This window comes from Lutra lutra, chromosome 2, assembly GCF_902655055.1.
Source record: "Lutra lutra chromosome 2, mLutLut1.2, whole genome shotgun sequence".
In the NCBI taxonomy this organism is placed as follows: domain Eukaryota; kingdom Metazoa; phylum Chordata; class Mammalia; order Carnivora; family Mustelidae; genus Lutra; species Lutra lutra.
Window position 1 is genome coordinate 44,722,820 of NC_062279.1, and position 24,013 is coordinate 44,746,832.

The following is a 24,013-nucleotide window of genomic DNA, read 5'->3' on the forward strand; positions in this document are numbered from 1 at the left end:
GAGAAGCAAGTCTAAGCCAGGCGGTCTCACCGGGCAGGCCTTGGTGAGACCCCAGAGGTCATGAAGGTGGTGCTCCCGGCGCGGTCCTGGGCCCGCAGCAAGCAACTTCACCTGGGAACCTGTTCGAAATGCAAATCGCCTTGGCTCCACCCAGCCCTCCACCGTGGGAAACGGCGGAGATGGGACCTGGCCCTGCGCTTTAACAAGCGGTCCAGGTGCGCCCCGGCAGGAGGAGGAGGAAGGGATGGCGGAGCGCAACGGGGAAAGGAGGGCCTCTCCTTTAAGACGGAGTAGACGGCGCCCTGCTGGCCCTGCGCGAGCCTCCTAACAGCCTGCAGTGGGCAACGGCACTCAGGTGGGCTGGGAGGAGGCCGGAGGGCGGGAGCCGGGGGCGCCCAGCGCGCGGGGCCGGGGAGGCGGCTGACTGGCCGCCTTCCCTGGCGAAGAGCCGCTGGGACCACAACAGCACCGAGGGGGCCCCCGGGCAATCCCAGTTACCTTCCCGGCCAGGGCGTCGAGCGCCCCGACCCGCCCCGACCCGCTTGCCCCGGGGCTGCGCCGCTGTGCCCGCGCGGGGGTAAGGGGGGCTCCGGGCGGGATGCGGGGGCGGGATGCTGGCCGGGCCTCGGCTCACCGCGGGCGCTCGTTCCGCACAGCCGCCGGGACCCCGGCTCCCGCCACCGGCGGCATGAACCTCAGCAGCACCAGCAGCGCGGCCGAGAGAGTGCCCAGGGCCATGCTCTGGGGTGAGTGAGGGCCTGGCGGCTCCCGAACCCGGGGGGTGGGGAGTTGTGATAGAAACGGGGAGCCCCTCCCCGAGCCGGCCCGGCCCCCTCGCTCCTCTCCCTTCGCAGGCTGTGAGCTAAACCAGGAGAAGCGGACTTGCACGGTCAAAGCCCAGAAGGAGGGGAAGCAGGACTGTAAGCTGCTGCTCAGTACGGTGGGTCCCCCCCACCACCACCAGAAGGGGTGGTCGGATGCAGCCGGGAGGAACCTGGACAGCTGCGGAGGGCAGGGGGGACCCTCTGGTCCCAGAAAGTGGAACTAGGGTTTCCCTCCGCTGCCCTCAGGTGTTGAGGTGGCCTGTCTTGTCTTCAACCGCTCTCAGATATGCTTGGGGGAGAAAGCCAAAGAAGAGATGAACCTCGTGGAAATCCTGCCGCCAGCCTGCCAGGAAGACAAGAAGACCAAGCCCATCACCATTGCCTCGCTTCAGGCCTCCGTGCTACCCATGGTGAGCCTTTCCCCACAGGCCTAGGGAGACTGCCTGCCCCGGGGCTAGGAGGCCCTGCTCAGGCCTCAAGTCCTGGGTAGGGATGGACAGACACCAAGCGGGGATACAGTCGTTCTGCAGCAGGGCAGCCCTTCCTCAGAGACTGTGTAGCCCTGACCAAGAGCCCAAGCCGGGCCATAGGAGGCAGAGCCCCTTGTCCGTCCCAGCGCACCCTTTCCTAGCTGCGTGACCTTGGGCCAGTTTAACCCCTCTTCAAAATCACATTTTTAAATCCTTTAATGCTGGTGACAGGACACTGTTGATGACTTCCATACTGACTGTGTATCCAGAAATTCTCTTACTTCTAATAATTTATCTTGAGCTCTCTATGCAAATCATCGTTGTTAATAGCAGTTTTGTGTCTTTTTAAAATCCAACTACACGGTCTAGGACCTCCAGTATAATATTGGGTAAGATTATAACGGTATATGTCCTTGTTTTGTTCATATATATATATATAGAGAGAGAGAGAGAGAGGGAGAGATTTGAGAGAGAGATTGAGTGCATGTGAGCGTGGGGTGGGGGGAATCTTAAGCAGACTCCATGATGAGCACAGAGCTGGATCTCCTGACCCTGATATCATAACCTGAGCTGAAACCAAGAGTGGGCTGCTTAACCAACTGAGCTGCCCAGTGGCTTTATTTATTTGACAGAGAGAGACACAGCATTGAGAAAGGGAACACAAACAGGGGGAGTGGGAGAGGGAGAATCAGGCTTCCCGCTGAGCAGGGAGCCCAATATGGGGCTCGATCCCAGGACTCTGGGATCATGACCTGAGCCCAAGGCAGACACTTAAGAACTGAGCCACCCAGGCGCTCTCTGGGATTTCTTCATTTTAATCAAAGATGGTTAGCAAATGCTTTTCTACTCAGGTAATCATAGGTTCTTTCTTTAACCTGTTAACATGGTAAGTTATATTAATAGAATACTATTCTGCCAACTTTTCATTCCTAAGATAAATACTACTTGATCATACTATAAACTTCTAGATTTGCTTTGCTAATATATTAAAACATTCTTTTTTTTTTAATTTTTTTTATTTTTTTTCAGCATAACAGTATTCATTATTTTTGCACCACACCCAGTGCTCCATGCAATTCGTGCCCTCTACAATACCCACCACCTGGTGCCCCCAACCTCCCACCCCCCACCCCTTCAAAATTCTCAGATCATTTTTCAGAGTCCATAGTCTCTCATGGTTCACCTCCCCTTCCAATTTCCCTCAACTCCCTTCTCCTCTCCAACTCCCCTTGTCCTCCATGCTATTTGTTAAAACATTCTTTTTAAACTTACACACTCATAAGTGAGGTTAATCCACAAACTCCTTATCTTATTTGGGTATCAAGGCATACTAGCCTCCTGAACAGGGGGGTGGAGTGCTCTCTCCTTCTATGTGGTAGAACAGTGAAGGTAAGACCAATATCATCTCTCCCTGAACATCTGGGAGGCCTATCTGTAAAACTGCCCTCTAACTTTTTTCCCTTTATCTCTGAGATCCCCCTAGATCTCATTCATTACCAGGGCTTTCAAAACCATCTATACAAATGGAGACTCTGATGTTTATTTCTGTAAACCCACTCTCTTTCCTTCATGCTCCAGGTCCCCTGGCCAGCTCCATGTATCTAATACCTAAGAGATAACCCATACTTAACAAACCCAAACTCTTGATTTTTATCAATAATCTCTTCCCCTACCCCCAAACCTGATCCTCTCCCAGGATAAAAATGCTCTTCCAGTTAATCAGGACAAAAACTTCCTTTTCAAACACTGCATATCGCCAGCAAATCCTGTTGGCTCTACCTTCAGACCTCCACCATCCAGTCTGACCACCACTCAGCACCTCCCTACCATACCCTGGTCCAGGTGACCATTACCTCTTGCTCAATTTTATTGCCTCCAACCTGGTCTACCTACCTCCACCCTTGGTTCCTTATAGCCTATTCCAGGGTTCAACAAACTACAGAATTAAACCCAGCCCACTGCCTGTTTTTGTAAATAAGGTATTATTGAAACACAGCCACACACTCCATGTATGTATTATTCATGCCAATTTTCACTTGGTAACAGCAGAACTGAGTAGTCTCCGCAGAGACCATATGGTTCACAAGCCTAAAGTATTTACCGAATAACTACAGAAAAAAGTTCTCCAACTCCTGATCTATTCTATGCACAGCTGCCAGAAAGATGCTTTTAATTTTTTTAACTATTTAAGTAATCTCTCCACCCAGTGTGGGGCTTGGACTAACATCCCTGAGATCAAGAATTGCAGGCTCTTCTGACTGAGCCAGCCAGGGGCTTTCGGAAGGATCCATTTAAATACAAATCAGACCACGTGGCTTCCCTTTTCACTTCAAATGAAATCCAAGATCCTTTACTTCCGGCCTGCAGAAACCTCTCTTAATCTCAACCTTTGCTACTCTCCCCTCCTTAACCCTGCTCAAACCACACTGACTTTCTTGACTGTACCTTGAAAATTCCAAACATACCCCTTCCTAGGAGTCTTGCGTTTACTGTTCCCGTGAGAAGGACACACATACCCCCCACTTCAATTCAACCTTTGCTCATATGTCCTCTCACTGAAGAAGTCTTCCCTAACCACAAACAGCACCCCCTCTTCCTACCCTTCCATAATCATTTGATTCCCCCATGGGACCCATCACTGGCTCAGTCTTCATTTGTGCCATATCTTTCTCCCCAGCCAGGATCTAAGCTCCAAGAGAGCAAGGACTGCCTGTTTCATTTACTGCCTTCACCACAGTGCCTATAAAACAGTGCCTGGTATACTGTGGAAACTCAATGTAGAATGATTGAGTGAGTAAGGAAGTGAACAAACTGTGTGGGACCCGTTTGTCTCAATGTTTCCATTTCTTTGAGCTGTTTGTTTTTTTTTTATAGATTTTTATTTATTTATTTGACACAGAGAGAGAGATCATGAGTAGGCAGAGAGAGAGGAATGGAAGCAGGCTCCCCGCTGAGCAGAGAGTTCGATGCTAGGCTCAGATCCCAGGACCCTGGGATCATGACCTGAGCCAAAGGCAGAGGCTTTAACCCACTGAGCCACCCAGGCGCCCCCGGGTTGGTTTTTCTATCTGCTTTACTGAGATATAATTTACATGCAATAAGATTCACCAATGAGCTCCATTTGCCTTTGACAAATGGAGCCGTCACTGCTGTCGAAGTAGAGAAAATTTCCATCGCCCCCCAAAATTCCCTCATGCCTTTCTGGAGTCAGCCCTTTCCACCTACCGCTGCCTCTGGCAACCTTTGATCTATGATTTTCTGTCACTATAGTTCTGCCTTTTCTAGAATTTCATCTCCATGGAATCAGGCAACGCATATTCTCTTGTACCTGGCTCTTCTCACTTAGCATAACAGTTCCGAACTTTATCCATGTTGTTGGTTGGTAAAAGAGTAGGTGCTCCTTTTTTATATCAGAGTAATATTCTATTCTACAAAGGTATATATCTGTTAAGATCTATTCACTCACTTGTTAATGGATATTTGGGTAGTTTCTAGTTTTATACTACCATGACTAAAGCTGCTATGAACATTTGAGTGTATTTGTATGCACATATGTTCTCATTCCTAGTGAATACCAAGGAGTAGAACTACAGGATAAGCCTATATTAAATTTTATTCTCCCCTCCCATCCTCTTGTCTATGTTCAACTTTATACAAAACTGCCAAACTGTTTTTCCAAATCACTGTACCACTTTGCATCCCTACCAGCAGTGGACGAGAATTCCCGTGTTCCACATCCTCACCAACACTTTGCATTGTCAGTCTTAACATTAGCCATTCTAGTATGTATGTAGTGGCATCTCACTGTGGTTCTTATTTATATTTCTTTGATAACTAATGATATGGACCATCTTCTTGGTTTTTGGCCATTTGTGTATCTTCTTTTGCAAAATGCCTGTTGAGATGTTTTGCCCATTTTTAAGTTGAATTATTCTTATTGAGTTGTAGTTCTTTATATATTTTGGATAGTCTTTTATCAAAAATATTTATTTCAGGGTACCTGGGTTGTTAAGTTGGTTAAGCATCTGATTTCAGCTCAGGTCATGATCCTGGGGTCCTGGGATAGAGTACCGCATTGGGCTCCCTGCTCAGCAGGAAGCCTGCTGCTCCTTCTCCCACTCCCCCTGCTTGTGTTTCCTGTCTTGCTCTCTGTCAAATAATAAATAAAATCTTTAAAAATAATACATATATTTATTTTTCAAATATTTTCTCTTAGTATATGGCTTGCCTTTTCATAATAGTTTTTTCAAAGAGCACAAGTTTTTAATTTTATAAGTCCAATTTGACATTTTTTTCTCCTTTTTAAAAAAAGGTTTTATTTATTAGAGAGAGTGCATGAGCAGGGAGAAGGGCAGGGGAAGAGGGAGAAGCAGGATCACTGAGGAGGGAACCTGATGAGGGACTCGATCCCAGGACCCTGAGATCGTCACCCAAGCCAAAGGAAGATGCTTAACTGACTGAGCCATCCAGGTGCCCCTGACATTTTTTTCTCTTATGGTTCTTTTTTTTGGTGTCCTGAGAAATCATTACCTAAACTAAGGTCACAAATGTTTTCTTCTAAATTTTCTTCTAGAAGTGCTATTGTTTTAGCTCTTATATTTAAGTCAATGATCCATTTCAAGATAATTTTTTTACATGGTATAAAGTAAGGATAATGAGACTTTTTTTTCCAAGTTTCTATCCAGTGCTCTAGTACCACATTTTTTAAAAAGACTATCCTTTCACTGTACAATTGTATTGGCATTTTGCCATAAATCAATTGCCCATATATGTATGTGTATATTTCTATATTATTTTGTTGATTTATTTTTTACCTTTACTCTCCTAACAGTGATTTGGTTATCATAGTATTATAGGGAGTCTTAAAATTAGTATGACTCTTCCAATTTTGTTGTTCCTTTCCAAAATTGTGTTGGCAATTCTAGGTCCTGAGCATTTCCATGGAGATTTCTACAGGCTTTCTTTCCTAGTTTTTTTTTTTTTAAGATTTTATTTATTTGTTTGACAGAGAGAGCGCACAAGCAGGGGGAGTAGCAGGCAGAGGGAGAGGGAGAAACAGGCTCCCTGCAGAGCAGGGGAAGCTCTATATGGGGCTCCATCCCAGCACTCTGGGATTATGACCTGAGCCGAAGGCAGTAGTTTAACCAACTGAGCCACCCAGATGCCATAGGCTTTCTTTAAAAATCATCTGTTGGGATTTTGATGGAGGTTGTATTGAGTGTATAGACTGTTTTGAAGGGAATTGGCATCATAACAATTTTGAGTCATTAATAATTGAACATATGCTTCTCTATTTAAGTCTTTCATTTTTCACTCTCGCGTATGTCGTTAATGTAACTTTAACTTTTACTACTAATATTTTGGAGTGTTCAAGGAACTGGTCATGTACACACTACCCCAACATACTGCATGATTTTGGGTGCTGCCGAAAATGGTATTAATGTATTTATTGAGAGATAATTCGTGTACCATAAGTATCGCCTATTAAGGTACAATCAGATGGTTTTTAGTAAATTAAGGGTGGTGTAACCATCACAGTCTTAGTTTAGAACATTTTCATCACCCCAAAAAGTAACTCCATACCTACCAGCATACCTCCCCATCCCCTACCCCTGCAGCACTAGGGAACTGTTAATCTATTTTCTGTCCCTCTAGATTGGCCTATTCTGGGCAGTTCATACGAATCATAAAACATGTGGTCTTTTGTGACTGCTTCTTCTTTCACATAACACAATGTTTTTAAGGTTCATCTGCATGATAGCATGTAACAGTCCTTATTTTAATTGCCAAATGATATCCCCTATTTGGACAATCCCACATCTCAGTCATCCACTCAGCAGTTTATGGAATTTGTTTTATTTCTACCTATTATGAATGCTGTTGTGAACATTCATGTACAAATTTTTGGATGAACCTATGTTTTCATTTCTCTCGAGGATATACCCCGGGGGCGTGAATGCCAGGTCACATGGCGGCTTGATGTATAGAACTTTTTGAGGAACTGCCAGAGTCTTTTCCAAAGTAGTTGCACCATTTCACAGGTGGGAGGATTCCGATTTTCCCACATCCTTTCAATGTTCCTTATTGTCTGTCATTTTGATTACTCGTTTTATTGGATATGGACTGGCAGTTCAACATGGTTTTTTTTTTTTAAGAGTTTATTTATATACTTATTTGAGAGAGAGCGCAGGGGAAGGAGCAGAGGGAGAGGGCCAAGCAGACTCCACACTGAGCATGGAGACCGACATGGGGCTTGGTCCCAGGACCCCAAAATCATAACCTGATCTGAAATTAAGAGTTATGGGACGCTTAACCGACTGAGCCACCCTGGTGCCCCCAGTGCGGTTCTGATTTGCTTTACTTAATGACTAATGACATTGAAGCTCTCTTCATGTTTTTATTGGTCATTTGTGTATCTTTTTTGGAGCACTGTCTACTCAGGTGTTTATTCATTTTTTAAAATTGCATTTGAGCTTGGTATTTAATATTAGACTTCTTTAAATCACATGAGGTTTTTATATATTCTGCATATAAGCCCCTTATCAGATGATTTGCAAATATTTTTCTCCCATTTTCTGAGTTGTCTTCTTTCTCAATGATATCATTTGCAGCACAAAAGTTTTTAATTTTGATGTAGTCCAATTTATATGTTTTATCTTGTTGCTTGTGCTTCTGGCTTTGAATCTAAGAAACTGTCACCTAATCCAAGGTCATGAAAATTTGCTTTTATGTTTTCTTCTAGAAGTTTTATAGCTTTAGTTCTTAGAGTTAAGTCTCTGACCCATTTTGAGTTCTTTTTTTTTTTTTAAAGATTTTATTTATTTATTTGACAGGGATCACAAGTAGGCAGAGAGGCAGGCAGAGAGAGAGACGAGGAAGCAGGCTCCCCGCTGAGCAGAGAGCCTGATGCGGGGCTTGATCCCAGGACCCTGAAATCATGACCTGAGCCAAAGGCAGAGGCTTAACCCACTGAGCCACCCAGGTGCCCCTTTTTTGGTGTGCAGTACAAAGTATGCAAATGGTGGGGCACAGTTAAGCGCCCACTCCTGGTCTCGGCTCAGGTCAAGATCTCACATTCATAGCTTCAAGCCTGCATCTGGCTCCAGGCTCTGTGTGGAGTCTGTTTCATATTCCCAGATCCTCCCCCTCTGCCCCTCCCTGCTCATGCTTGCTCCTGTGTGCACTCTCATGCTCTCTCTCAAATAAATAAAATCTTTTTTTTTTTTTTAGATTTTTATTTATTTATTTGACAGAGAGAGAGATCCCAAGTAGGCAGAGAGGCAGGCAGAGAGAAGAGGAAGCAGGCTCACCGCCGAGCAGAGAGCCCGATGCGGGGCTCGATCCCAGACCCTGAGATCATGACCTGAGCCGAAGGCAGAGGCTTAACCCACTGAGCCACCCAGGTGCCCCTCAAATAAATAAAATCTTTAAAAAAATGTTTTAGGGGTGTCTGGGTGGCCCAAGCTGAAGGCAAATGCCCAACTGACTGAGCAACCCAGGCACCCCCAAATTTTATTTTTTTTTAAGATTTTTATTTATTTATTTGACATATCACAAGTAGGCAGAGAGGAAGGCGGAGAGAGGAGGGAGCAGAGCAGAGAGCTGAGCAGAGAGCCCGGTGTGGGACTCAATCCCAGGACCCTGAGACCATGACCTGAGCTGAAGCAGAGGATTAACCCACTGAACCACCCAGGCATCCCCCAAATTTTATTTCTCATAATTTTTTTAAATTTTAGGTATGCTCCATGCCTAACATGGGGCTCAAACTCACAACCCAGAGATCAAGAGTGATATGCTCTACCGACTGAGCCAGCAATACATAAAAGGACAATAAATATATCATTATATTTATTGGGATTATGCCAAGAATGTACAGTTTTATATATTACTGAATTCCATCTGCTAATATCTTATTAAGGATATTCACATTGGGGCACCTGGCTGACTCCGTCAGTAGAGTATGCCACACTTGATCTCGGGGTTGTGAGTTCGAGGCTGAGTGGAGTATACTGTTGAGTATAGAGATTGTTTAAAATCTTTAAAAAAAGGTATTTGTTCTATATTTATGAGCAACATTGAACTGCAGTTTTCTTGTCATTTCTTGTTTCTGTCTGGTTTTAGCATTAGGGTAATGCTGACCTCATAAAATGAGAAGGAAGATACTCTCCTGTTCTCTGAAATAGTTCATAGAAATTTGGTATTTTTTTTCCTTAAATATTTTGGTAGAACTCATGTGTGAAGCAATCTGGTTAACTACAACTTAAATTTCTTTAATAGATGTAGGACATTGTGGGTTGTTTTTTCTTAAGAGAGCTTTATGTCTTTCAAAGAATTTTTCCATTTTGATCAAGTTGTCAAATTCATTGGCATCGAGTTGTCCATAATGTTCCCTTCCTTTTCTGGAAAATCTGTAGTAAACTCTATTCTTTTGTTCCTGATAATGGCAATTTGTGTCATCTTTCCATTTTCCTTGTACAGTCTGGTTACAGGTTTAATATTTTTATCCATCTTTTCAGGAACCCGCTTTTGGTCTCAACTTTTCTCTGTTGTTTACCCACTTTTGAATTTTATTAAACTCTGTTCTTTATTTCCTTTCTTCTGTCTATTTGGGTTTTAATTTGCTCTTCTTCTAGTTTTTTAAAGCAGAATTTTATATTATTGACTTTCTTTTTATTTTTTTTGGCATTTGGTCTTTTTCTGATACAACCATTTCATGCTTTGATTTCCTTCTAAGCACCTTTCTGACTTCATCCCACAAATGTTGATAAGTACAGTCTTCATCTTCATTCCATTTAAATTATTTTATAGTTTTCTTCTTTAGATTCTCTCATTGATTTCTAGTTCTATCTCATTGTGGTCTGAGGAAATCTCTCTATATACAATTTCTGTCCTGTGTTCTTTCATGACCTATAACATGGCCTAGTTTGGTGAATAGTTCCTTAATTCTCAAAGAACGTTTGGTGAATAGTTCCTTAATTCTCAAAGAACGTGTGTTCTGTGGTTGTATGTATTGTTTTATTACTGTCAGTTATAGCAAGCTGGTGGGTAATTTTGTTGGAGTCTTCTGTATCCTTACTCATTTTCTGTCTACTTGATCTGCTACCAAGAAAGGACTGTCTGTGCTTTTGCCATTTCTCCTATCAATTATCAGTTTTTACTTCATGTATTTTGAAGTTATTTTATTAGGCACATATACTAGGAGTGCTATAGCTTCTTGATTAGTTGATCCCTTTAAAATGAAATGCCACTCTTTATCTGGGGTAAATACTCTGAAGTCTACTTGGTCTGATTAGAGCCTCTAGCTCCCTTTTGATTACTGTTTGTGCTAAAATTTTCCTATTTTTTAAATTCTGTCATATTACTTTTAACTTCCATAGCTCTCTATAAAGTAGGTTCCCTTTAGTTACCATATAATTGAATCTTCCTTATTTAGCCAATCTAGTCATCCCTGCCTTTTAATTAGAGTATTTGGATTGTTAATATTTTTTTTAAAGATTTTTATTTATTTATTTGACAGACAGAGATCACAAGTAGGCAGAGAGGCAGGCAGAGAGAGAGGAGGAAGCAGGCTCCCCGCTGAACAGAGAGTCCAATGCGGGGCTCGATCCCAGGACCCTGGGATCATGACCTGAGCCGAAGGCAGAGGCTTAACCCACTGAGCCCACCCAGGTGCCCCTGGATTGTTAATATTTAAAATAATTATCAACAAGTCTGGATTTTAACCTATTGTCTTGATATGGGCTTTCCTATTTGTCCTGTGTTCCTTTCTTCTTTTTTTCTGGCCTTGTTTTGGGTTAGCTAAGTGGGTTTTATGATTACATTTTCATCTCCACTATTGGTTTCTTAGATATATCTCCTGTCTTTATTATCTTTTTTGTGATTGCTCTAGAATTTATAGATGCATCTTTAAATTACAATAGTCTATATTCAAATAGAATTATGCCACTTCATGAATGATATGAAAATCTTGCTTCAGTACACTTCATTTCTCATTTCCTATCCTTTGTGCTATTATTGTAATAACTTTGATTTCCACATATGCTATAAATCCCACACTACATTGTTAATACTTTACCCATGACCCTGAGATCAAGACCTGAGCTGAGATCAACAGTCAGAGGCTTAACCGACTGAGCCACCCAGGCATCCCTTAAGTGTTTATTATTTTAGTGACCTCTCCACCCAACATGGGACTTGAACTCATAACCCCAAGATCAAGGGCCATACACTCTTCTGACTGAACCAGCCAGATGCACCTAGACAGTCTGTATTTTAAAGAGATTAGAAATTAGAATAAAACATTGTTATGTTTACCATTTCTGGTACTGTTCTACTTTGTGTAGAACTCTAGGTTGACACTTTTGCCTTCAACACTTCATAACATAGCTCCATTGGCCTTCTAGCTTGTATAAATTGGAGAAAACTAGCATCCTTGTCTTCAGAAATTCCTCTTTATGCAATGTCTTTTTTTTTACCTCTGGCTGCATTAAGATTTTATCCTCATCACAGGTTTGGAACAATTTATAAAATGCCTTGAAGTTCTTTGAACTTCTTAAATCTGTGGGTTCATTGTTTTCATCAAATTTGGAAATTTTTTGGCCATTATTTTGCAAATACTTTTTTCTGCTCCCTACTTCTCTCTTGGGGAGTCCAATTACAAGTTTATTAATTGTGTTCAAACCTACCTATTTTGTCTCCCTGATCTATCAATTACCAAAATAATTTGTGTTTAAAACTCCCTCTTATGATTGTGGATTTCCAGTGGGTTTCTCTTATAATTTTATTATTTACTTTATATATGTTTATTTTTCAGTTGAAAAGGGTTTTTTTGATAATTGTAGATTTACATATAGCTGTAAGAAATAATACAGAGATATACCTATATATTTGCCCAGTTTTCCCCAAGTAACATTTTGCAAAACTATAATCTAACATTGAAATGAGGATATAGGGGCACCTGGGTGGCTCAGCGGGTTAAAGCCTCTGCCTTCTGCTCAGGTCATGATCTCAGGGTCCTGGGATCAAGCCCCGCATCAGGCTCTCTGCTCCGCGGGGAGCCTGCTTCCTCCTCTCTCTGCCTGCCTCTCTGCCTACTTGTGATCTCTGTCTGTCAAATAAATAAATAAAATCTCAAAAAAAAAAAAAAAAAGAAATGAGGATATAGACATTGATACAATCAAGCCATCTTGTTCAATACAATTTCATCACCTAAGTTCATATATTTAGCACCAATGTGGGGCAGGGGAGACAACAGGGATCCCTCAAATTACCCTTTTATAACCACACTCACCTCCCTTCTGCCTCCTGTTCTATCCCTATCCTCTGGCAACCACCAACCTAGTCTCCATTTCTATAGTTTTTGTTCTAGAAATAGTATCATACACATGTAACTTTTTTGGATCAGGCGTTTTTTTTTTCTTCTCAGCATAATCTCTTGGAGTTTCATCCAAACTGTTGTGTGTATTCTTTTTATTGGTGAGTAGTATTCCGTGGTCTCACCGTGCCACAGCTCAACCATTCATCTGTGGAAAAACTGAGCTGATTCCACTTTGGGGCAGTTATGAATAAAGCTGCTATGAACATTTGTGTAAAAAATTTTATGTAAGTGTAACTTTTCCTTTCTCTGGGATAAATTCCCAGGAGTACAACTTCTGGGTCATATGGTAGTTTCCTGCTTACTTGACTATATTGCCAAACTGTTTCCTAAAGTGGCTATACCATTTACATGAGCGATTGCCATTTTCTGCATCAACACCAACATTTAATGTTGTCACTATTCCTGTCTTTAGCCATTCTAAAATGTGTGTCTTGGTATCTCACAGTGCTTTTGAGTTGCATTTCCCTAATGGCTAATGAGGCCAAACACCTTGTCGTATTTATTTGTCATTTGCCATCTCTGTATTCAATAAAATGTCTGTTCATGTCTTTTGCCCATTTTTTACTTGGATTGTTTTGTTACTGTTGGGTTCTGCTAGTTTTTTTTTTTTTTTTTCAAGATTTTTATTTATTTGACAGACAGATCACAAGTAGGCAGAGAGGCAGGCAGAGAGAGAGAGGAGGAGGAGGCAGGCTCCCTGGATGTGAGGCTCGATCCGAGGACCCTGGGATCATGACCTGAGCCGAAGGCAGAGACTTTAACCACTGAGCCACCCAGGCGCCCCGGGTTCTGCTAGTTCTTTATAGATTCTAGACACTAGTCCTTTGTCAAGTCTGTGGTTTGCAAATATTTTCTCCCCAATCGGTGACTTGTCTTTTTATCCCTTCCAATGAACGTTTATGGAACAAAATTAATTTTGATGAGGCCTATCTTACCAGTTTTCCTTGTATGACTTTTGCTATTAGAAAGTCTGAAAACTCTTAGTCTGCTCCAAAATCAGACTTTCTATGGTTTTTGTCCAAAAGTCTTAGAGTTTCCTGTTTTATACTTAAGCCCATGATCTGTTTAGAGGTAATTATGGTAGAGGTTGTGGGGTTTAGGTCAAGCTTCATCTCTTTACCTGTGGGTGTCTGGTTGCTCCGGCACCATTCATGGAACAAACTCTCCTCTCTCCCTTTATCCAGTTGCACGCCTTCATCAATGATCAGTTGCACGTGTCTGTGTGGGTCTATTTCTAGGTCTTCTGTTTCATTGATCTTTGTATCTGTCCTTCCAATACCACACTGTCTTGACAATGTAGCTGTAGTCTTATGTATGTTTAGACTGTGTTGTTGGTGCGTATGATTAACAGAATTATCTTCCTGATAAACTAATATTAGTTCTTTATCCCTAAAAATGCTTATTGAATTCAAGCTTACATCATCTGCTATTAATTTGTTTTCCAATTTTCTCTTAATATCCATTTTCCTTTATTCTGTAGTAATGGAATTCATGACTTTTAGCTGGCCACCAGCTACTGCGAATAAGGCATGGCCGTGAAGTTCTGGCCAATGGAATGTAAGCAGAAGTGGTAAAGTGTCCTTAGAGAGAGATCATGTGACTGTTTTTATCCCTTCTTCCTTCCTGCTGGCTGGAATATGGATGTGATGGCTAAAATGAGCAGCCATCCTGGGCCAGAAGGTAGAAGCCATGTACTAAAAATGGTGGAGTAGCACAATAGGAAGAGCCTAACTCCCTGGTGATTGAAGACCAGTATACCCGCAGCTGACCACTTATATCCAGGTTTAGTTCATGTGACAAAGAAACAAGCTTCTATGTTATGTAAGCCAGTGGCATTGAGTTTTCTGCTATTTGTTATCAAACCTAGTCCTAACAAATACAGCTCGCTTCATTTTTATAAGGGTTTTATTTTTTTTAGCAGTTTTAGGTATACAATAAAATCGAAAGGAATATATTTTTTTTTAATTTTTTATTTTTTTCAGCATAATCGAAAGGAATATATTTCATACCCAACACATACACAGCCTCCACCATTGCCAGCATCCCTCCCCAAGTGGTACATCTCACTTCATTTTTGTTTTAAATAGGTGTGCTTGCAATAACAGATACCCAAGTACAGGGACTCAAATACACTCAAGATTCATTTCTGTCTTGGATAGAAGACATCCAAAGATAGGCAGTACAAGGCTGGTAAGATGGCTCCATGTTCACCAAAGACCCAGTTTTCTCTTCTCTTTCTCCTCACCTTGGTTCAAAACTTCCTTCCTCAGGATCTTACAGTCCAAAAAGGCTGCTGCGGCTCCAGCTCTCACTTCTTCATTTGGGGTAATAGGCGAGAAGAAACAGGAGGAGACCAAAGGGGCTTTTCTCAGTTCTCTGTCTACCTCTTTTTTTTTTTTTTTAAGATTTTTTATTTATTTATTTGACAGAGAGAGATCACAAGTAGATGGAGAGGCAGGCAGAGAGAGAGAGAGAGGGAAGCAGGATCTCTGCCGAGCAGAGAACCCAATGCGGGACTCGATCCCAGGACCCTGAGATCATGACCTGAGCCGAAGGCAGCGGCTTAACCCACTGAGCCACCCAGGCGCCCCTCTGTCTACCTCTTAAGGAGTCTTCACACAAGCGCCATCAACCAAATTTTGCTTGTCCAGAAATTAGTGACATGATCACAGCCAACTACACAGGAAACTGGGGAATACGGTCTTTGGTGGGTACAGTATTTGAATAGTATCAGGGCACTGATACTATTTGGAAAAAAGGAAGAATGGGTATTGCATTAGGCATGAGAAGCCTCTGCCACACCTACTGTGTATGCTTCCATATCTTTTCTTCAACCTTTCTATGTGCTTATGTTTTAGGCATGTATCTTATACGCAATAAGTAACTATGTTTTATGTTAATCTGTCTGGCCAATATAGTCTGTTTATGTTTACTGTGATGCTAATATACTTAGGTTTATTTGTAACATGTACTTTGTGATTCTGTATTCCTTACTTTTTCATGTTTTGTTTTTCTTTTTTCTCTTTTTCCTGTCTTTTATGAGATTAAGGTTTCTTTCCCCCATTTCTATTGGTTTGGAAGCTGTTGAATCTCATTCTAATTTGTATTGGTTCTTAATTTTTTAACAATCATGCATGATTAGTCTAAAATTAATATTTTATCCCCCCCCCGCCCCAAAACAGTCCAGGAGGATTTTCTGATTACCCTCTTCTTAACTTACCTGTTACCATGCAATGTCTTAGTTGCAGCTTGTTTTAAACCCCCTTGATACTAGTCAATACTAATGTGATTTTGTTTTACAGTGATGCTTCCTTGGACTTTTCTTTGTTGACCAACTTGCTTGCTCACCACTGCTGCTCTTATCCACTTCTTCCTTCTCCATGTAATTGCCCTCTTTAAAAAAAAAAAAAATCTTTAAATTTGATTTAGTTAATATATCGTGTATTATTAGTTTCAGGGGTAGAATGCAGTGATTCTCCAATTACATATAATACCCTGTGCTCATCACATCACGTGCCCTCCTTAAGGCCCATCACCCACTTACCACATACCCCCACTCACGTCCCCTCCAGCAACCCTCAGTTTCCTAGAGTTAAGAGTCTCTTGGGTTCGCCACCCTTTCTGTTTTTATCTTATTTTTCCTTGCCTTCCCCTATGTTCATCTGTTTTGTTTCTCAAGTTCCACATATGAATGAAATCATATATTTGTCTTTCTCTGACTCATTTATTTCATTTAGCATGATACCCTCTAGCTCCATCCATGTCATTGCAAATGGCAAGATTTTATACTTTTTGATGACCAAGTAATATTCCTGTGTGTGTGTGTGTGTGTGTGTGTACCACCTCTTCTTTTTTTTTTTTAATTTCAATTAATTAACATATAATGTGTTATTTGTTGCAGGGGTACAGGTCTGTGATTCATCAGTCTTACACAACACCCAGCGCTCATTACAACACATACCCTCCCCGATGTTTATCACCCAGTTACCCCATTCCCCAACCCCTCCCCCCTCCAGCAACCCTCAGTTTGTTTCCTAAGATTAAAAGTCTCTTATGGTTTGTCCCCTTTCTGTACCACCTCTTCTTTATCCATTCATCTGCCAATGGACATCTGGACTCCTTCCATAGTTTGGCAATTGTGGGCATGGTTGCTATAAACATTGGGGTGCACGTGCCCCTTGGATCACTATGTTTGCATCCTTTGGATAAATACCTAGTAGTGCAATTGCTGGGTTGTAGGGTACCTTCATACTGTTTTTAAGGAACAGGAGGAAACTCCATACTGTTTTCCAGAGTGACTGCGTGAGTTAATTATCATCTTTTTTGAGATCTCATTGAGTAGGTCTGGGAGTAGTGAACTTACTTGGGCTTTGCCTGGAAATATCTTTTACTTTACTCATCCCTTCATCATAGTTTGGCTGTGTATAATTCTACATAGAGAGGTACTTTCCCTCAAAACTTTGAGGATGACATTCTCTTCTGTTTTTTGACGTTGCTGTCAAAACCTTCAGTCTGGTTATTGTTCCTTTTTTGGAAATCTGTGTTTCCTCTCTGGTTTATTTTAAGATAAACTCTGTTTTTGCTGTCCACTGTTTCACTATGGCATGTTCAGGTGTACATTTGTTTTTATTTATCTGTTCAGGACATAGGTTTCCTGGATGTGAGGATCTGTGTCCTTGATGGTTTCTAGAAGCTCTTGGTTATTACTCTGTGTACTGACTCCATTGCTTCTAGTCCCTTACTGTGAGTAGACGCGTGTTGGATCTGCTCGTTCTGTCCTCCATACCTCTCAGGTTCTCTTTTGTATTTTGTTTATCTCTCTCTGCTGGGTACTGGGCAGTTTCTTCACAGCATGATTCCAGTTTACTGATCCTTATTTCAGCTGGTTTATTCTGCTTTTTAACCATTTGTTCAGTCTAGAGGGGGCATTTGGTTCTTTCTATTTCTCCTAATACCTCTTCTCATGGTTCTGATTGCTATTTTTGTTTATTTGACTTTCATCGATCTGATTTCACAATTGTTTAGATTGTTATTCTTTTGATTCAGGTTCTTGCCTGTGCTGGTCTGTCGTCATTTTGTTTCCTTCTGCTCACTCTAACGGGATTGTGTCTTGTCTGTTTTGTAATTTTAAAGATGTTATTTATTGTGTTGCCTGGGTGGCTCAGTTGGTTAAGCATCTGCCTTCAGCTCAGGTCATGATCCCAGGGTCCTGGGATGGAGTCCCACATCAGGCTCCTTGCTCAGTGGGGAGCCTGCTTCTCTCTGCCTCCTTGTGCTCTCTCTATCCCTCTCTCTGACAAATAAATAAATTTTTTTAAAAAGATGTTATTTATTTGATAGAGAGATAGAGAGCCAGAGAGTACAACCAGAGGGAATGGCAGAGGGAGAGGAAGAATGTTTTGTAATTTTAGATGGGGAGATGTCTTCAGGGTCTTGTTTTTTTTCTGAAAGGATTCCATGTGAAGAAAATTGACAGTGTCCCAAGGGAATAGTTTTGCATTTGTGTCTGCCATTTGCTCAGGAATGTCACCAGCCTGGGATTTTAGACAAGTTTCTTGACTAGGCAGTACTCACCAAGTGAATTCAAACTTTATGTGAGTGAGAGGTACAGCCATGGGTTTTTTGGTTCTCACAGAAGACTTCTTTTATCCCTTTTGCATTTCCTTCCATCAGTGGTAGGGGGAGGAGGAGTTCCTGGTAGGTGGGTTTGGAATTCTGGAGTCTCCTCACCTCACCCTGACCCTGGAGCTTTTTATTGAGGTACAACCCTTGGAGGGTCCTGGCCTCCATTCAGCAGGCTCCGTGACAGCACTCCTTTCTTGAGCCCAGGCCCTGTCTCCTATCCATGAGTTTGTGTTAAAACCCAAGGTCATGGGGCACCTGGGTGGCTCAGTGGGATAGGCGTCTGCCTTTGGTTCAGGTCATGATCCCAGGGTCCTAGGATGGAGCCCCACATCAGGCTCCCTGCTCAGTGGGGAGCCTGCTTCTCCCTCTGCCTACCTCTCTCTCTGGCAAATAAGTAAGTAATTTTTAGGCAAACGAACTCCAGGCCAGAGCTATTTTCAGGCCCATCCCCCCTCAGCTGCACTCGGCCCCTGCGCACGCTGCCCCTTCATTTCTAGTGCACGGGACCCCTTCCTTCTGTCTTACTATGCAGCCATGCAATGAAAACATTGGAGCACATTTTATCCAGCATTTATAGGTGTTGCTGGCTGCAGAGTTTCAGTTTTCACTTATCTCCTTCCCTTCTGAGCCCAGAACTCTAAATTCCTCTCCCGAAACCTCCTCCGTTCCCTCCTCTGTGAAGTCCGGACATCTCCACTGTGGGACTGTCAGGAGGGGCTCAATGGATAAAGCCCATAAAATGCTTGGCCTAGGGGTGCCTGGGTGGCTCAGTGGGTTAAAGCCTCTGCCTTCGGCTCAGGTCATGATCTCAGAGTCCTGGGATCAAGCCCCACATCGGGCTCTCTGCTCAGCAGGGAGCCTGCTTCCTCCTCTCTCTCTGCCTGCCTCTCTGCCTACTAGTAATCTCTGTCTGTCAAATAAATAAATAAAATCTTAAAAAAAAAAAATGCTTGGCCTAGGGCCTGGCACACGGTAGGCAATCAGTAAATAGGAGTATTATCATCAATACTCCAGAAAATTTGGGAAGTTTGCGGAAGTGTAAGGAAAAGAAATATTGTACTGTGCACTGAAAATTGTGGTTCACACTTAAGAGAAGTCTAACTTATTCGCACGTACATCCACACTGCTGGTACTGTACATACCACCTGGTGTCTGCTTTTCCCATTTGGTCAGTGTCTTATTTGGGTGGGCTGGCCTAACAAAATACCACAGAGTGAGGGGCTTAAACAACAGACATTTTCCCAGTTCTGGAGGCTGAAATCTGAGACCAGGGTGCCAGCATGGTCAGATTTGGGGGAGGACCTGTTCCTGGCTTGCCGGTGGCTGCCTGCTTTCTGTCCTCCCATAGCAGAGAGACAGCGACAGAGGGAACACTCTGGTCTCCTTTACAAGGACACTCATCCCATCCTGAGGGCTCAGCTCTCATGACCTCATCTCTCAAAGGCCCCATCTGCAGATACCTCACACTGGAGGTTGGGGCTTCACGTAAGAATTTGGGGGACACAATTCAGTCAGTAGCCGTCAGAATTCTCTACGGAACAGTGGCCCCTCAGTTTGGAAGCCTGTCTGGGATCTTTAACAAGAACAGGCTTATCAGATTCCCATTCTCCTCCAACAGAACCCACCTCAACAGGTGGGGCTGATGACACAGTGAGGCCCAATGTGTCTAGTTGGGGTCTGGGGGATCCGTTCTGAGTGTTTCTGCCAGAGACCAGCCAGCAGGCAGCTGCCAGAGCTGAGCCAGCCCATCTTCTCTGCTCCTGCCCTCGTATCCCTCTCCCTGCAGGTCGTCCTCATGGGATTGGAGCTTTCTCCTCCAGTCACTTTCCAGCTGCGGGCTGGCTCTGGGCCTGTGTTCCTCAGTGGCCAGGAACGTTACAGTAAGTCAGATCCTGGACCCCGGGAAAGTCTCAGAGTGCCGTGCCCCGCACAGGGCCAAGGAGGGAAGAGGCACTCCAACGCTCGGGGGATTATGGAATTACTGGCGAAAATCCCCAAAGGCAGCATGATTGCCAGTCGTCTGGACTGCAAGTCCTCCTTTACCTGCCAGCGCCTCTGGGCCACAGTCCCCTTGCCTAGAGCATGAGGGTGGGGTGTACTTGGTCTCATCTTCAAGGAGCAGTTGGGAGGGATACACGGGATATTCAGGAACAAGTTTGCATGATGCCGAGTCCGACCCGCACTTGGAAGGTTAGCTGCCGTGAAGCATGGAGCTGGGAGAGTAATATGGGCCCCAGCCAGCTGAACTCCCTATAAAGGGAGCTGCTGACTCCCTTCATAGCCTCCTTTGTCCGGTTGTCCCTCCTCCCTCAGGGCACTGTCCTACCCCAAGCCCCTGGCAGCCTCTGCTTCCCTCAGGATGAGGTCTGCATTCCTGAGCTGCTCCCTCTGCCCACCCTCGCCGTCCTCTGGCTCCTTCCCAGCCAGAGCCACAGCTGGCCGCTTCCCCTGCCACCCTAGCCCTCTGGGCTCCCAGACCCCTCACCCCACCCAAGCCTCCACTTTGTCAGGCCAGAAAGAGTCTCAAGGAGGTGGCAGGTGCCGGCTTCCCCAGGGCAGCTCTGAGAACAAGACCCATGGCACGGAATGGGAGCTAGGTGGAGACCCTGAGCTCCAAGGCCCTGCCCCCTTTCCATGCAGACCTACCCTGGGAAGAAGAGGAGGAGGAGGAGGAGGAGGAGGAAGAGGAAAGTGACAGTGAGGAGGTTGATGACGACGATGATGATGATGATGCAGATGTGTCCCTAGAGGAGGACACCCCTGTTAAACAAGTCAAGAGGCCGGCGTCCCAGAAGCAGACAAGCGTTGCCAAGGTGAGGGAAGAGACCCCCAGAGGCTCCTCAGAAACCCAGCCAGGCCTTTTGCACAGAGTGTGCCTGAGTGTGCCGAAGCCTGGGCAGGGCCGCCAGTTGCTCAGCCTGGGTGCTCAGCCCACGTGCCCAGCAGGCATCCGCTCTGGCCCTGGGCCCCACCCTAACTGGCCCAACACCACTGTTTGGTTCCCAGAAAAAAAAGGTGGAAAAAGAAGAGGAGGCAGTGAGGTAACTCTTTTCATCTATTAACTTGGCCAAAATCTTGTAGCAAGGGTGCATAGGGCCAGAAAGGGCCTGGCCTATGTGCACACGGTATGAGTCCCCTGCCGGCTGCCACACCTCTTGGAAAAGCATGAAAGTATTCTTACCTTCTGACCTAATTCCACTATGGCGATTCCTTCCCAAGGATCCCATCCAAAATAGGGGATTTTGTAAAATGATAGGCACCGAGATAGGCATTATTTAAGTAGTAGTAAAAATGGAAGCATTCTAAATGTCAACCAATGCACTAGCTGATTAAGCTATGTCACATTTTCCCAGTGGAATGTGACCTAGTGTCTATGAAGAATATAGCATCCTGGAAAGTGTTTATAGAATTAAAAAAGACAGAATAGTAAGTCACTTTCATGTTATTTCACATGTTTTTAGAAGAAAACAAAGCAAAAAGCCCAAAAGGAAACACACCAAAATGTTAATACTGGTAGGGAAATAAAATAAGTAACTTAATCTCTATTTGCTATATTTTGTGGCACTTAGTTAAACATTACTTTTTATGATGAAAAAGACCTATTTGTGATCGAAAAAAGAAAGCAGATGGAAGCCTGAGAAGAATAAGACATGTTGCTTAGAATAAGAGCGAGTCAGAGTGGTGTCCGGCAGGTGACAGGTGGAGAGGTGAATTCTGCAGCCCCCAACTCTCCCAGTGGGCACGAAGAGGGTCTGTGCTACTGGTGTCAGGCTGAACACCCTCTCCTTCCCACCCACTCCCCCTCCCTGCTCCACCCCACCCAATTCCAGAACCAGTCTTAAAGACAAGAGTCCTGTGAAAAAGGTGAGTATCAGAAGAAGGGCGGGGGGAGGGGGGGGTGGCGAGACGGGCAGATGGAGGGAGTGGGACACGGGCACCCTCCCTTCTCTCTGTAGGCCAAACCCACATTCAAACCTAAAAAGCCTGGATCCAAGAAATGAGGGTCCAGGAGGGTCCTGGCTGCAGTGACCGAGGGAGAGCCAGCTAGAGCACCATGCAGGCTGGCCCTCCTTCCTCAGCACGTTCTGCAGGTTCCCCCCGCACCACCACCAGCCTCTCTCCATCTGAGTCTGCATGGGATGGAACTATTAGGGGCAACACAAGAGACCCTCAGCCCAACGCAAGTTTCAGCAGGACCCGGAGGGAAACTCCAACCTCAGGGCCACAATAAAGTTTGCTTTGCCAGGACCTTGTTTCTGCCATCTGTTCGCAGGGGCCAGCCTTCTTGATGGCTGCAGTGAGCCCGTGTGCCCGGCAGAGGGCGGCCATGTGCCAGCTGGGTTCTGCGCTGCTCTTCTCTCCCTCTCTTGTCCTCAAACTCCCACCTCCCCCCAGTTTTGTTGTGGAGGGAACCAAGTGTCTCAACCCCTTACCCAGCTTCAGCTCTCTGCCTCCGGCCTGAGGGACGGAGCTCCAGCTGGTGTGGGTCTTCCTGTGTCCACACTCCCTTGTGGCTGGCCAGTTTTCCAGGTACCAACCAAAGGGTGAGAGCCGCCCACCCTGCCAGGAAGGGCCTTGGCCCCCGTCAGACTAGCCTGAGGATCTCTCCTGGCCCTGATCACGTCTGTCGGTTGTCAAATACACAGGACATCTGGTGGAACCCAGGAGGGGGGATGCTAGCTGTGCACTCCCAGACTTGCCTCCTGCTCAGGGTGGGCTCCTGCTCATTTGTGTGAAGCTCTGTGTCAGGCGAGAGCCCAGAGGCCTGCACCTCCGAGGAGACCCTTCCAGGCAGGGCACGTGAGTGAGGCAGGCTGTAGAGGGTCTCTCACAAGGGGTGGATGGGTGAACACTCTTAACTCCCGTGTGAGGAGGCTTCTGCCAGGACAGCTCCCGGAACCACGGAACAGGGCTCCCCAAAGTGTTTGGACTAGCAAGGGGATGAACGACCCGAAGCCTGGGTCACCCATCGTGACACACAGATGGCCCCCTACTTGGGCTTAATGCTCGCAGGCCCTCTGACTTCTTCCTGGCCCTCCCCTACACCCCTACCAACCAAACCTAAAGTGGGCCAATGGGGAGATGGTCCTGCCTCTCTCCAAGATCCTGAGGCAGGGCCCCGGAAGGTGAGAGGCTGGCATGGGAAGGTGAGCAACCAGGCTTGCGCGTCCACGTTCAGCCTCAGTTTCTCTCAAAGCCAGAAGAGACGGAGGAGGGTAGGGCTAGCCTTCTTGCTTTTTGCTGTCTGCATCCCCTGGGACAGATGCGGGCATCACCCCACCCTCTAACGAATAAGAATGAGCCACTGACCTCGGGTTACCTGGACAGTGCTAAGGGACATCAGTTCACATCTGGCCCCAGGATGGTAGGCTGCAGGCATTTTCCATGGCTTCATGCCACAGTGACACAGGACAGAGGAGACAAATTCTTCACCCTTAAGTCCCCTCCAGTCTCGTGGAAACAAAAGCCAACGACAAAATGTCAGTTACTGTCCAGTGCTTTGGAGGAAGTGAAACAGGCCAATTTCCGGGCTGGAGAAGTACTATTAGGAGATGAGAGGAAGACCCTCAAAGGAGAAGAGCGACAAGAAGCGGGTGGCAGGCGCCAGGAGTCGCTGGCAGAAGGACACTCCCAGAAGCAGGGGCCAAGAACGCAAAGGGTCTGCGGCAGAGCAAGCTTGGAGGTCTGAACAAAGAGAAGGCTGCCATGATTGCAGG

The 24,013-nt window shown here is 44.7% G+C and overlaps 1 protein-coding gene across 3 annotated transcripts; it reads left to right on the forward strand.

The window, feature by feature from the left end:
• On the forward strand, positions 1-22,354 carry NPM2 (nucleophosmin/nucleoplasmin 2). Of its 3 annotated transcripts, XM_047719787.1 has the most exons (9): positions 1-215; positions 657-746; positions 855-940; positions 1,109-1,234; positions 20,083-20,176; positions 20,937-21,109; positions 21,303-21,337; positions 22,127-22,160; positions 22,253-22,354. In XM_047719787.1, the coding sequence occupies exons 2-9, from the start codon at positions 689-691 to the stop codon at positions 22,295-22,297; spliced, it is 651 nt and encodes a 216-aa protein (XP_047575743.1). In that variant the 5' UTR covers positions 1-215; positions 657-688; the 3' UTR covers positions 22,298-22,354. The 3 variants fall into 3 exon arrangements, with proteins under 3 accessions (XP_047575743.1, XP_047575742.1, XP_047575741.1); XM_047719786.1 differs by having other exon boundaries at positions 215-355; positions 20,937-21,337; positions 22,253-22,319; XM_047719785.1 differs by lacking the exons at positions 1-215; positions 22,127-22,160; positions 22,253-22,354 and having other exon boundaries at positions 638-746; positions 20,937-21,358.
• Positions 22,355-24,013: the final 1,659 nt, after the last annotated feature.